Raw genomic sequence first — 11,067 nt, forward strand, 5'->3', positions numbered from 1 at the left:
ACCTCTCCTGTCTCCCCGCTGCTCCCCTCAGCAGTGTATTTCAGTAGATCTGTATGTGCTGCTCCCCACTTTCTCTGGTGAATCCTCTCACCCCCTGGCCTACACCCGTTTTTCTTTCTACACCCCAGTTTTTTATGCATAAATAAATCTCACTGGGCTGTGGCTGCTGATAGCTTCATAGTGCTGAGCTTTAACCCATCGCGCCACCAGGGAGGGCCCAGAATCCCTTGCTACCTCTTGACTCTCCTTGTTCACATTCCCAATTGGTGCCAAGAGATTTCTTCAGAGATGGAATGGACATTTGGGGATGGAACGGTCATCTATCCCCCCCAAAAGAAGTTGTACTCCCAACCCTGGCCCCCAACAAATGTTAAGGTTTGGAGGTAGAACCCAATTTTTATGTCAGTGACACTTAGCCTGACAAGTGCTAGGCTATTTGCTGAACAAATGAATGAAACATCAAGCGAAGGGTGGGTTTAGGGGAGAGAGGTAGAAACACAGAAGATGGGGCCTTCCCTGGCGGCGCAACTGGTTAATGCAACTGCAATCTGGCCTCAGCCACTGCAGCATGCGTTCGACCCCTACCCCAGAGGTGACCCACAGGGCGCGGCAGACCTCTCCTGACCCGCCCGCTGCTCCCCTCAGCAGTGTACTTTGTCAGTCAGCATGTTCTGCTCCCCACTCTGTCTCTGGCGAAGCCTCTCACCACCCCTGTACCCCTGGCCTGTACCCCAGTTCTGTATGCATCAATAAATCTTTAAGAAAGAAAGAAACACAGAAGGTGGCGGCTATGAGTTCAGACTTAGAGGTCACAGAGATGGTTTTGCAGGTTCCTGTCTGGCAATTCCTCCCAGGAGCGACACTGAGCAAGACGTTCAACTGCTCTCAGTTTACCAGATAAAAGTTGTGAGGATTAAATGCCTGCGGAGTCCGGGCAGACCACCTGTGGGCTCCCAGCCACCTGGACACCTGTCTCTACTGCTGTCAGTCACTGCAGAAGGGTGTGGCAAGGGCTGTGCCACACTTTGAGTCTCTCCCTACTGGTGACTTAGCCAGGGCACTGTGGCAGGGCTCCCCCCAGGTCTGGCTGCATGACTCGCTTTGACTGATGGGAAATGAAGACTTGACCCAAGCAGAGAGGTGGAGATGTGAAAAAGATGAGCTGTTCTTGGAACTGTCCCACTGCAGAGCAGGGAGATGGAGAGCACCACTAGCCTGCCCTGTGAGTCCTTCCCCAACCCAACACCACCTTTCAACGTGCAAGCCGGCCCAGGGAGACATCCTGGTCCAGCCCAGTCAGCGGGACCCAGGCTTGTGTGAAATAAATGGTTGCTCTTTGAAGCAGCAAAGCTGGGAGTAACTTGTTACAGTCACATGTAGCACAGACAAAGTCCAAAGCGTGCTTGTCCTCTATCCTGAAAGGTAAGTGAGAGGATGCCATGATCTGCCAGGCTTTATTTGTAGTGTGGTGAGTGTGAAACAAAGAAAGCTGTACAAAGTGCTTTGGAGGGTCACAGGGAAGAGACAGACACAGGTCCTTTGGCCAGACCCCGGATGACAGGACCCCGGAGACCTGGGCAGCAGGTGGCTCGGGGCCCGTCCAGGCAGGCGAGTGAAGGGTGCAGGCTGACCCCACGCGCCCTGCTGGCTCGTCAGCCCCTGGGGTCATACACCCGCCCCATGAAGACAGGGAACTTGTACTGTTGGTCCCAGAGCACGAAGAGGAAGGGTTGCTGGACCTCGAAGATCAGCAGAGTTCGGGCCACAGAGACAGCGGTGGCCGCAGCCGCCTCCACTCCGGACTCCGTCAGCTCCAGCAAGGTCTGGTGCTGCATCGCTGAGACCTGAAGATCTGGGTCCTCTGTCAGCCCACACAGGTCAAGTTCATAGCTAAAGTCAAAGAATTCTAAGGCACAGAAAACAAGCAATCAAACATCAGGAAAACTTCTGTTGCTGGAGACCTGTCCTGAGTTTTCTAGGTTGGTCCTGAGTCTTATCACGTTCTTCCTCCTACCTCTTCCTTATCAAACAATATATGGAGCCCTCTGGTCCAGTCTGTGGGGTCCTTGATCAGTGGCCCCGTCTTCACTTCAACCATACCTCTCTTGAGAAGTGAGAGGCTTCATCTTCTCCCTCCAAAATGCTCAAAAAATGATGCCAAATGCGTTGCCGGGTGGTGCAACGGGTTAAGTCTCAGCACTATGAAGCTGTCTGCAGTCCTGCAGCATGAGTTTGATCCCCAGCCAGGGAGGTGACCCACAGGGTGCAGCAGACAAGAGTGAAGGGTGCAAGCTGGCCTCTGTTGCTCCCCTCAGCTGTGTATTTCAGTAGAGCTGCCTGTTCTGCTCCCAACTCTGTCTCTGGTGAGTCCTCTTATCCCCTGCACTGCTTGCCTGTACCCCAGTTCTTGTATACATAAATACAGACATCTTTTTTTTTTTAATGATGCCAGAAACCCTAAAAAGGATGTCATTGATTCTTTGGCAACAAGGACATTGGGAGTGAGGTAATATATCAGAGGAAGGTCAGCTGTTATCAGATGAAATCATTATCTGCAAAGGGGTGATGTCAGATCCTAGGGAATGAGATCACCTATTAGGAAGTCATGTTCTACAAGAGAAAGGGAAGCAGTCTATCTTGGCACAAGATTGCCAAGGGGCGGAATGACCCCTCCCAAGCTAAGAGCCCTCCCGAGCTTTTTACCCAGGTTAGCTTCTTGCACATTCCTGGGGTGGCCGAGTGTTAGAGACCTCTGGGAAAGGAGCACCCGCAGCACACCCGGGCCCCCTGTCCCAGTGTCTATTTCACAGTGAACCACAGTGGAGACAGTCGAGAGAGCTGACTGATGTTTGGCTGACTCTGAATGAGTTCAAGGGACCTTGGGTAAGTCACGTAGACCTTTCTGAGTCTCAGGTTCCTTGATGACCCACGGGGATCACTGCATCTGCTCCTTGGGACAATCCAAGATGATGGATACAAAAAATAACCTGGAATGCTCACCCCGATTGAACGAGCCCTTCCCAGCTGCTCTCCGCTGGTGGCCTGGGAGTAAACCTGCTCCACCATGGCTCACCTAGTTTCTCCAGAATGGGCAGCATGTCCTGGTTGCTCATCACTTTGATACGGGGCATCATCAGGAGGGTGGGCTGATACTTGCTCAGCTCCAGCCTCTTCATGACGGCCTTGAAGACAGTGGGGCTGAGAGCCTGTTCCAAGTCTTCCAGATGGTACTTCAAGTGCTGGGGCACCATGATCACCAAGCTCAGGTTGTGGGAAAGCTGCAGCATCCCGATCTAGGGGAAGAAACACACCTTGTCAGTTTCCCCACACAGCTCCTACCCTGTGTCACAAGGCCATCGTCATCCTTGCTGTCTGTACTATTTCAACAAGCAGCAGTCAGACCAGACTCTGCTGCATTCGTTTGTTCAGCAAACGTATAACGAGCATTTACCATACTCCGATGTGAACTTGTCTAGGCACTGGGGATACAGGAGGAAATATGAAAATCAAGGTCGCTATTCCCCAAAACAGAGATAGTATCTTAGGAAGACAGACAATATTATAAGCAAATAAGCAACGCAATTTCAGACAATGGTAAGCACCATGATTGGGATAAAACAGAAGGACATTTAAGGAGAAGAAAGGTGTCTCCGCCTTTGAGATGACACCTGAATCAGAAGGAGGAAAATGCATATGAAAATCTGAGCAAAGAAAATCTGAGCAAAAAAATCAAGCCTGGCATATTCTAGCACAGATCCTTTACTTACTGCCTTCTGGCAATAAGTCCTGGGTTGTCCCAACTGTTCGGCCTTACAGGTCAGTGTCTCGCTGTCTGAACATGGCAGAGCTATCTGGTGAGTGGGCACAAGCCAGCTTGTCAGTCCTGAGCTCCATGATGTCTTCCCTCCCACCTCACCCATTGAGATGACACTGATCCAGGGCCGCCCTGGTGGTGCAGGGGTAAGTCTCAGCACTATGAAGCTCTCTGCAGCTCAAGTTCCATCCCCAGCGGGGGAGGTGACCCACAGGGCGCAGCAGACCTCTCCTGTCGCATCCACTGCTCCCCTCAGCAGTGTATTTCAGCAGATCTGCCTGTTCTGCTCCCCACTCTGTCTCTCGTGACTCCTCTCACACTCCCCACCTCTGGCCTACACCCCAGCTCTTGTGTGCATAAATAAAATAAAGCTTAAAAAAGAAAGTGAGAAAGAATGACAATGGTCCACTTCTGCTGAGGAATTTCACCCATTGGGTGTGCACACACAGAACTTGCCACACGTATGCACACGGGGACACTCCGACCCATGAGGTCACTGACAGACGCACGTTGTACAGAGCTGTGCACAGACGCAGACTCTCTGGGCAGGCTGACTGGACAGAAGCAGATGCACAGGACAGGAACACAACTCACTGTTTGGCCGTTCGATGCAGCAGAGAGAGACGAGAGATTTTAGCCTCCTACTTTCCAGCCCCAAAGACACAATGCCTGCCTCAGCTGAAGCCAGAGAGGGAGGAAGGAGCAAAGTTAGGCGCAGCTAGAGCTGGAAGGAGCAGAGACGGTAAATTAGTCAGGGTGCACCCCCAAGGACTGGGGCCAGAGCAGCGCAGAAGGCCCCAGAAGGCTCAGAGACAGGAGGCAGGATCAAGCACTCACATTGGCCTTCAGAGTCGGGTCAGAGAAACCCGCCACAGGGTACTTCTTGCTCATCATCATGGGCACTTTTATCACGGAGGATCTGAGGTTAAAGGGCTCCATCGTGGTTTTTTTCTGATTAAATACTGTCTTCCACTTGGCTGGAGGGAAGGGAGAGGAGGAGGGGGTCATCCCTAGTGGGCAGGGAAGGGGTGGAGAGGGGCTAGAAGGGGCTTGGGGGACCCCTTTCTGTGAAGGTGGGAGGCGAAGCCAGCGGGGTGTGGAGTGTGGAGCAGAGAAGCCCAGCGCCTCACCGCTCAGGTAGATGGCGTTGAGGAGGACCAGGCGGGTGTCGGAGGGCAGGCTGTCCAGCAGATGGCTGATCTTGCCGTGGGTCTTCTTTGACACCCAGCTGTTGATGAGCTCCACGTTGACACTGCTGTCGTTGCCGAGGACCTGGGGGTGGCTGGCGTACAGCCTCTGAGAGGCGTTCAGGAAGGTGCTCTTCAGCTCCAGGTCTGCAGGGGCGGGTCAGGGAGAGGCCTGAGTCCTGCACCCTCTGCCGTCTAGAACACTGATCACCACAGAAAGGGGAGGCTCGGGCCCTCCCCGGTGGCGCAACGGTTAGGACGCAGCACCACATGCTAGTGGCAGCCACCTCGTGCGAGTTTGATGGCCGCCCCGGGGGTGACCCCCACAGCATGGCAGACCTCTCCTGGCCCGCCCGCTGCTCCCCTCAGCAGTGTACTTCGTAGATCTGCCTGTTCTGCTCCCCACTCTGTCTCTGGTGAAGCCTCTCTCCGCACCTGCACCTCTGGCCTGTACCTCAGTTCTGTATGAATCACTAACTGAATCTTTAAAAAAAGAGAAAGAGAGAATTGTACTGGACTGCACAGGTAATAGTGTAAAAAGTGGTATTTTCCACTAACCTGAAAAGACAGAGGATCAGGCTGGATGTATAGCAGATATAAATGCAACGTCCCCTGAACACCTCAGAGCCCTGTTTTCCTCACCTCTGAAAATAACGGTGGGCTGGTTTGTGTTTTTGTTTGTTTTAGCTGATGGGTAATAGGTGAGTTTTCTTTCTCCCATTTGTTTTGCTTCTCTATTATTTTCTGTTTTCCACAATGAATACTGCTTTCATGGTATTGAGAAAAAAGACAGGCAAAAATATTTCTCTTTATTTAAAGAAAGGGTTAAACTAGATCTGGAGTTTTCAAACCCTTTCAAGCTGCAAAACTTCCAAATGCAGCCATGGCTCAAGCCCATATATGGTCCAGGAGGCTCTGGCAGAGGCTGATCGGTGCTCAGGGCCCAGCTGGCTCCCTCTCCCCTTCCCAGGGTGGGTCCTGACTGCCCACTCAGCCTCCAGACCCCACCGGCCCCATCCCCATGACTCCCGAAGCAGCTCCTGGGCCCAGGGGAATAAAATCAGGAAATAAGCTGCCTTCAGGTGGCTTTGGAAGCGTAGTTTTCGCGCCTATTGGACATGTAATACAGAGAAGCAAGCACAAAGCCAGCTAGTGGACAGGACTAGGCGTCCCAAGAGTCCCCTGTGACAGTTAGCAAACCTTTTTGCACCTATTTTGCTTAGCACTCTCCAGCCTCTGGTCCTACGAAGTGACCAGGGACATTCTCATTCTGAAAGGCCTTGATGGGTGCGGAAGGTGCCCTCGGCCTCTCCTGGAGCCACCTGCCAGCTCTGCTGGGGCCCGCAGCTGCTCTGCACTACCCCCCACCAATGCCATAGCTCTGGGTGTTCTAGCTGTTCCCACGCCCTCGGCTGCTTCCCCCACATCTGGACCCCCATGGAGGCCTTGCCTCCCGGTCACCCACCTGGGCTGTGGAAGATCTGGGAGGCCGAGGTGAAGCCTTTGGACTTGATGGCCTTCAGGGCCTCGTGGACGCAGGCGAAGCCCTCAGGGTAGGAGAGGAGGCTCTCCAGGTTCCTCCTGGTCTTGTCCCCAGCCCCTGTGAGGCAGAGACAGGGCAACTGCAGGCGCCATGCGGACAGCCATGGGGCCTAGGGTTGAGGGGCCAGGCTGCAACGGGAGGGTGCTGCCCACTATGGAGGAGCCTCAGCATCATCCAGTGCTTGCAGCAAACCACTCCTTACCCTCATGGGACTTGTGAGTCCTCAGAAAGACAGAGGGGTGGAGATTTGTTGACCTTCAATCAGGCATTTGCTTAGGCTATTTGCTGGGCTATTTGCCTAGTTGTTTGAGGTAGATTCAACCATTTCCACTTTCCAGATAAAGACTCAGGTTCAGAGAGGTGTGTAATCTGCCCGAAGTCACACAGCTAAAAAAGCAGCATTCGTAATTCTGTTCACTGTCTATCTCTTATCCTCACCCCTTGATCAGGGTTGGCTATGGAATCTGGTTCTATATATTCTTGCACAGTTTATAGGATTTTGCAAGGAATAGTGCCTATGAAATCATTATTAAGCAAAAGTATAAATAAATGTTCAAGGGCCCTCCCTGGTGGTGCAAGGGGTTGAGTATCAGCACTAGGAAGCTCTCCGAAGCCCCTGCAGCAGTAGTTCGATTCCCAGCCAGGGAACTGACCCACATGGCCCAGCAGACCTCTCCTGCCTCGCCCCCTGCTCCCCTCAGCAGTGTATGTCAGTTGATCTACCTCTTCTACTCCCCAATCACCCCCCATACCTCTGACCTGTACCCCAGTTGTGTGTGCACAAATGAAATATTTAAAAAGTGATAAATAAATGTTCAAGAATGAAGGTGCTTCTCCCGCCACCAAATGTAGCCCATTTTTTCTAGCTTCTTCCATGGCATGGCTTCGTAGGGGTCAGGGTTGAGACTGTCACGGGACTGTCTAACATACAACCTGGAGAGAAAGCAGTCAGAGTCTTACCCAGCAGGACGTGCGTGAGGAGGCTGGCCACACTGAACGGGGAAAAGGCTATGTTGGTCTCAGGCTTCTTCAGCTCCGAGAAGGCGTGGTAGAGCTTCACGGAGAAATCCACCAAAGAGTCTCCCAGCAAGGCTTCCGCTGAATGATTCGCCAAGTCGAAGCAGGACTTGGGAGGCTCCAAGCAGGATGCAAAAGTGGGTTGGGCAGTTGTTTGGATGGACGGTGTAGTGGGCTGTGTGGGGGCTTCAAAAGTGGTGTTAGTGGCCATGATGGTGGTTGAGTTGGTTTCGGAAGAGGCTTCGGGGTGTTGAATGGACATATTCTTGGGGCTATCGTCCATCGAGAGGTTCTCTTGACTTCTTTCCCCTCCAAAGCTCTCTGGCTCCATGGTGCTGTGGCTGGTTCCATTCTCAGTGGAACAGGTGCTATCCTACGGTTCAAGAAACTGAATTCCATTTCTCATCCTAGGAGGCCAGTCCCTTCAGATACGCAAAGCAGGGTGAGAGGTGGGAACACATGTGGAAGGTGTCAGAATAATCCTCGTGTGCCACAGCATAATTCCTGGGAGAGCCAGGGGGCCAGACCTAGACACCACTAAGTCCTTCAGAGGGGTGCCTTGCAGGGGGAGGGCCCGGGGCATTCTCTGCAGCTGAAGAGGCTGTCCAGTGCTGCTCGGAGTAATTGCTGTGAGGAAGCGTCTGCAGCTCTGGAGCCGGGTAGGCACTGTCCTTTACCTACGGTCCTGCCTTTCTCTGTGCTATCTGCCTGTCTCAGCTTACCTGCGTGTACAGCATTAGAGCTAGTAGAACACCAGTTTTCTAAATTATGAAAAGTTATAGAAAACAACCAGCATCCCAAATTTGTTTGGAGGGACAAATTTGGAGGGAGGGGCAGGGGGGAAGGAGAGACTGGAGGAAGAAACCAAGAGGGTAAGTGGGGAGAAGAAATAGTATAGATGGGTCACCCTCAAATTATCAGGCACACTCTGACTTCCCAGGGGCATCCGGCACCATCTGGAGGCATTTTGGGGTGTTAGAGGGAGGAGGAGCTATTTGAAGGGGGGGCAGTAAAGACCTCAGTGGGGCCTGAGGGGGAAGCCATGGAGATACTGCAGGCCACAAGGCCGGGGCCAGCCCTCGGAACAGTGACTCATCTGCCCCATCAGCCTCTTCCCTGGCTGTGAAGCCATGTATTATCTATCCATTGCACTGATCAACAGGTGCTGGCTTGTTAAGTACCTAACCCAGGGCCTGGGGGCCCGCAGAGGGGAAATCAAGAGTCTAACCTGGGTCTCTGGCTCAGAACCCCTGGTCATCACATCAATCTGTAGACTCTCAAAAGGCACTGCCCACGGCTGTCACACACACTCCCACTCACTAAGCACCCACCTGTTTCCTGGCTCCCAGGGGCCTGGGCTCCTCTTGCCCCTGACCTTGCTGGCCACTGAGACCTCTCCTGGGCTTAACTCCCACCACACACCCCTGCCCCATCAGGGGGCACAGAGTGGGGGTGCAAGTCTCCTCCGCCAGCCCCCCCAGCCCTGTTTGCCATTGGTATGTCGCAAAAAGTTGCCCATCTTGTCTCCTTGATCCTCTTACATAATGGGGCAGGGAGTCGGAGAAGGACTTCCCGCACGCTCCGGAAAGCTGCTCTCACGTCCTGAGCCTGAAGGGTTAATCGGAGTCCCCTACCCAGGAAGGGGCCACTCACCCTGGCCAGCAGCAGCAGCAGCAGGAGGGTCAGCGGGGTCAGCCTGGAGGCCATCTGGGCAGGGACTGCGCCCTGCGAAGCCAGCCAGCGAGGAGTTAGCTCCCAGCCAGGGCCCAGGGGGCCTCACCGCACCCACCCCTCCCCCTTCCCCTCCCCCTCCCCCCCTCTACCGGCCTCCTTCCCCACCCTTTCCCCCTCCCCTCCCCCTCCAGGGCCACTTTCTCCCTGGCTCCTCCCTCGGTTTTGTTTTCCCCAAACCGCTTCCTTTCCCGGCACCGGCTGGCCCAGGCTCTCTCCCCCACCCCCAGGCCGGGGTCTCCTCCATCTGTTCCTTCAAGGGGGTCCCGCTTTAGCCAAACAATGAAGCATGGGGAGGCGGGGGCTGCAGAGCAGGGTACAACTGCTGGGGAGGAGGGCAGGGAGCAGGAGGGGAAGGAAGAAGCCTGGAGTGGAGGGAGGGTGCCAAGGCAGCAGAGGAGATAAAAGGGAACAGGAAGCTGGGGGAGGTGGGGGCCCCGGGGCCCCTCCCTGCCTAGACCTCTCCCCAAGCCCTCCAGCACCAAACCTCCAAACTCCTGCTGGCTGGGCAGCTCCAGGGCAGACTGAGTGGACAGCCCCACGGCTGGGGAGGGTGGGGTGTCTGGGGGTGGGGGGTGGGTCTTAGCTATTGGCCAGCCCAGAACACTGCCCAGTTACAAATTAAGGATGATCGATCGCTGGTGTGAGTTCCTGTAAATCAGATATGGGCCGGGCTGACTGGACCGCTGGGGCCTGCTGTTCCAGCCAGTAGGAAGATGTAGTCCAAAGCCTCTTGGGAAATGGGTGGGGGAAGATGGGGTGCCGCTCTCTGCTGACCAAGCTTCCTCCCCCATCTCCAGGCAGCTGATACCAACAAGAGGACTCATCTCAGCTGACCCTCGTGACGCAGCACAGACCCATTTGCGTTAAGAAACTACACCTTAAGGCCCTGAAAGCCTGGCCCAGCAGTGAGCATGTCTGGCTTCCAGACTAAGCCTCCGCAGTCCTGACCTCGTGCCTGTTCTGCTGGGGCACTGACTGTTCTGTTTCCAGAGCCCCAGACAAGCCTTACGTACACCTGGAAAGTACTTGCTTCCCATTAAAAACTGCAAGCTGGAGTGCTTGTGTCCGTTGGGGGCAAGAGGGCTTAAGACCCCACAGGCCTGGCCTGTTGTGTGACCTGCAGGTTGCTTTTCCATAAACACCTGGTGTTCTCAGTTGCCACCTCAAATACAGGAAGCCTTGTGAAACTGGATTTCAGGTAAACACAGACAAAAAATGTCTGCATCTGTGTCCCAAGCAATACTGGGACATACTTCTACTAACCAACTAACCAACCAACCAACTAACCCACCAACCATATTAGGTTACTGTATCTGTGTAGTGACAAATCTGAAATGCAAGTTAGACTGGACACTCTTATCTGTTGGCTAAGCCTGGCAACTCTACCTCTTCTGCAAAACAAGGAGGCCCCTGGTGACCTCATCCAGCACTAATGTTCTGTGGTCACCTTGCTGCTGGACCTGTCCTGTTTGGCACATGCTGGACAGTAGACAGACTGACAGAACTGCTACACTAGAGGACGTGCCCAGGACCGAAATGAAAGACTTTCTGTGTCTTCTTGAGGGGCCTTGGAAGACCCCAAAAAAGTCCATACCAGCTTTGTCTGTGCTTCCTTCCCTGCAGCTACTGGGTATCCCCTCACTACAGGAAGGGACGGTCCACGGGTGCTGTGGTGGCGCAGTGTCCACCCAAGGCCACACTGGAGCTCTCAAAAGCAAAGAACCTTGTGGATTCTGGAAAAATGGGCCGACCAAGCAAAAACAAGATGGCGG

General features: G+C 53.9%; 1 protein-coding gene across 1 annotated transcript; it reads right to left on the reverse strand.

Annotated features, from left to right (window-relative positions):
• Positions 1 to 1,437: 1,437 nt before the first annotated feature.
• On the reverse strand, positions 1,438 to 9,851 carry SERPING1 (serpin peptidase inhibitor, clade G (C1 inhibitor), member 1). Its single transcript, XM_004683462.2, has 8 exons — positions 9,780 to 9,851; positions 9,215 to 9,286; positions 7,505 to 7,934; positions 6,467 to 6,601; positions 4,945 to 5,148; positions 4,652 to 4,791; positions 3,074 to 3,293; positions 1,438 to 1,906 (listed from the first exon to the last, which is right to left on the reverse strand). The coding sequence occupies exons 2-8, from the start codon at positions 9,266 to 9,268 to the stop codon at positions 1,653 to 1,655; spliced, it is 1,437 nt and encodes a 478-aa protein (XP_004683519.1). The 5' UTR covers positions 9,269 to 9,286; positions 9,780 to 9,851; the 3' UTR covers positions 1,438 to 1,652.
• Between the last annotated feature and the right edge of the window lie 1,216 nt (positions 9,852 to 11,067).

The sequence above is a fragment of the Condylura cristata genome, unplaced genomic scaffold (assembly GCF_000260355.1).
Source record: "Condylura cristata isolate star-nosed mole 26May11 unplaced genomic scaffold, ConCri1.0 scaffold00015, whole genome shotgun sequence".
Taxonomy (NCBI): Eukaryota; Metazoa; Chordata; class Mammalia; order Eulipotyphla; family Talpidae; genus Condylura; species Condylura cristata.

Excerpts from the sequence above, each read along its gene's own strand:
- SERPING1 (XM_004683462.2), bottom strand. The coding sequence starts at position 9,268 with ATGGCCTCCAGGCTGACCCCGCTGACCCTCCTGCTGCTGCTGCTGCTG. Across the intron at positions 6,602-7,504 it reads CCTCACGCACGTCCTGCTGG|GGGCTGGGGACAAGACCAGG; the intron begins GTAAGACTCTGA and ends TCTGCCTCACAG. Across the intron at positions 1,907-3,073 it reads GCCCATTCTGGAGAAACTAG|AATTCTTTGACTTTAGCTAT; the intron begins GTGAGCCATGGT and ends TCTGTGCCTTAG.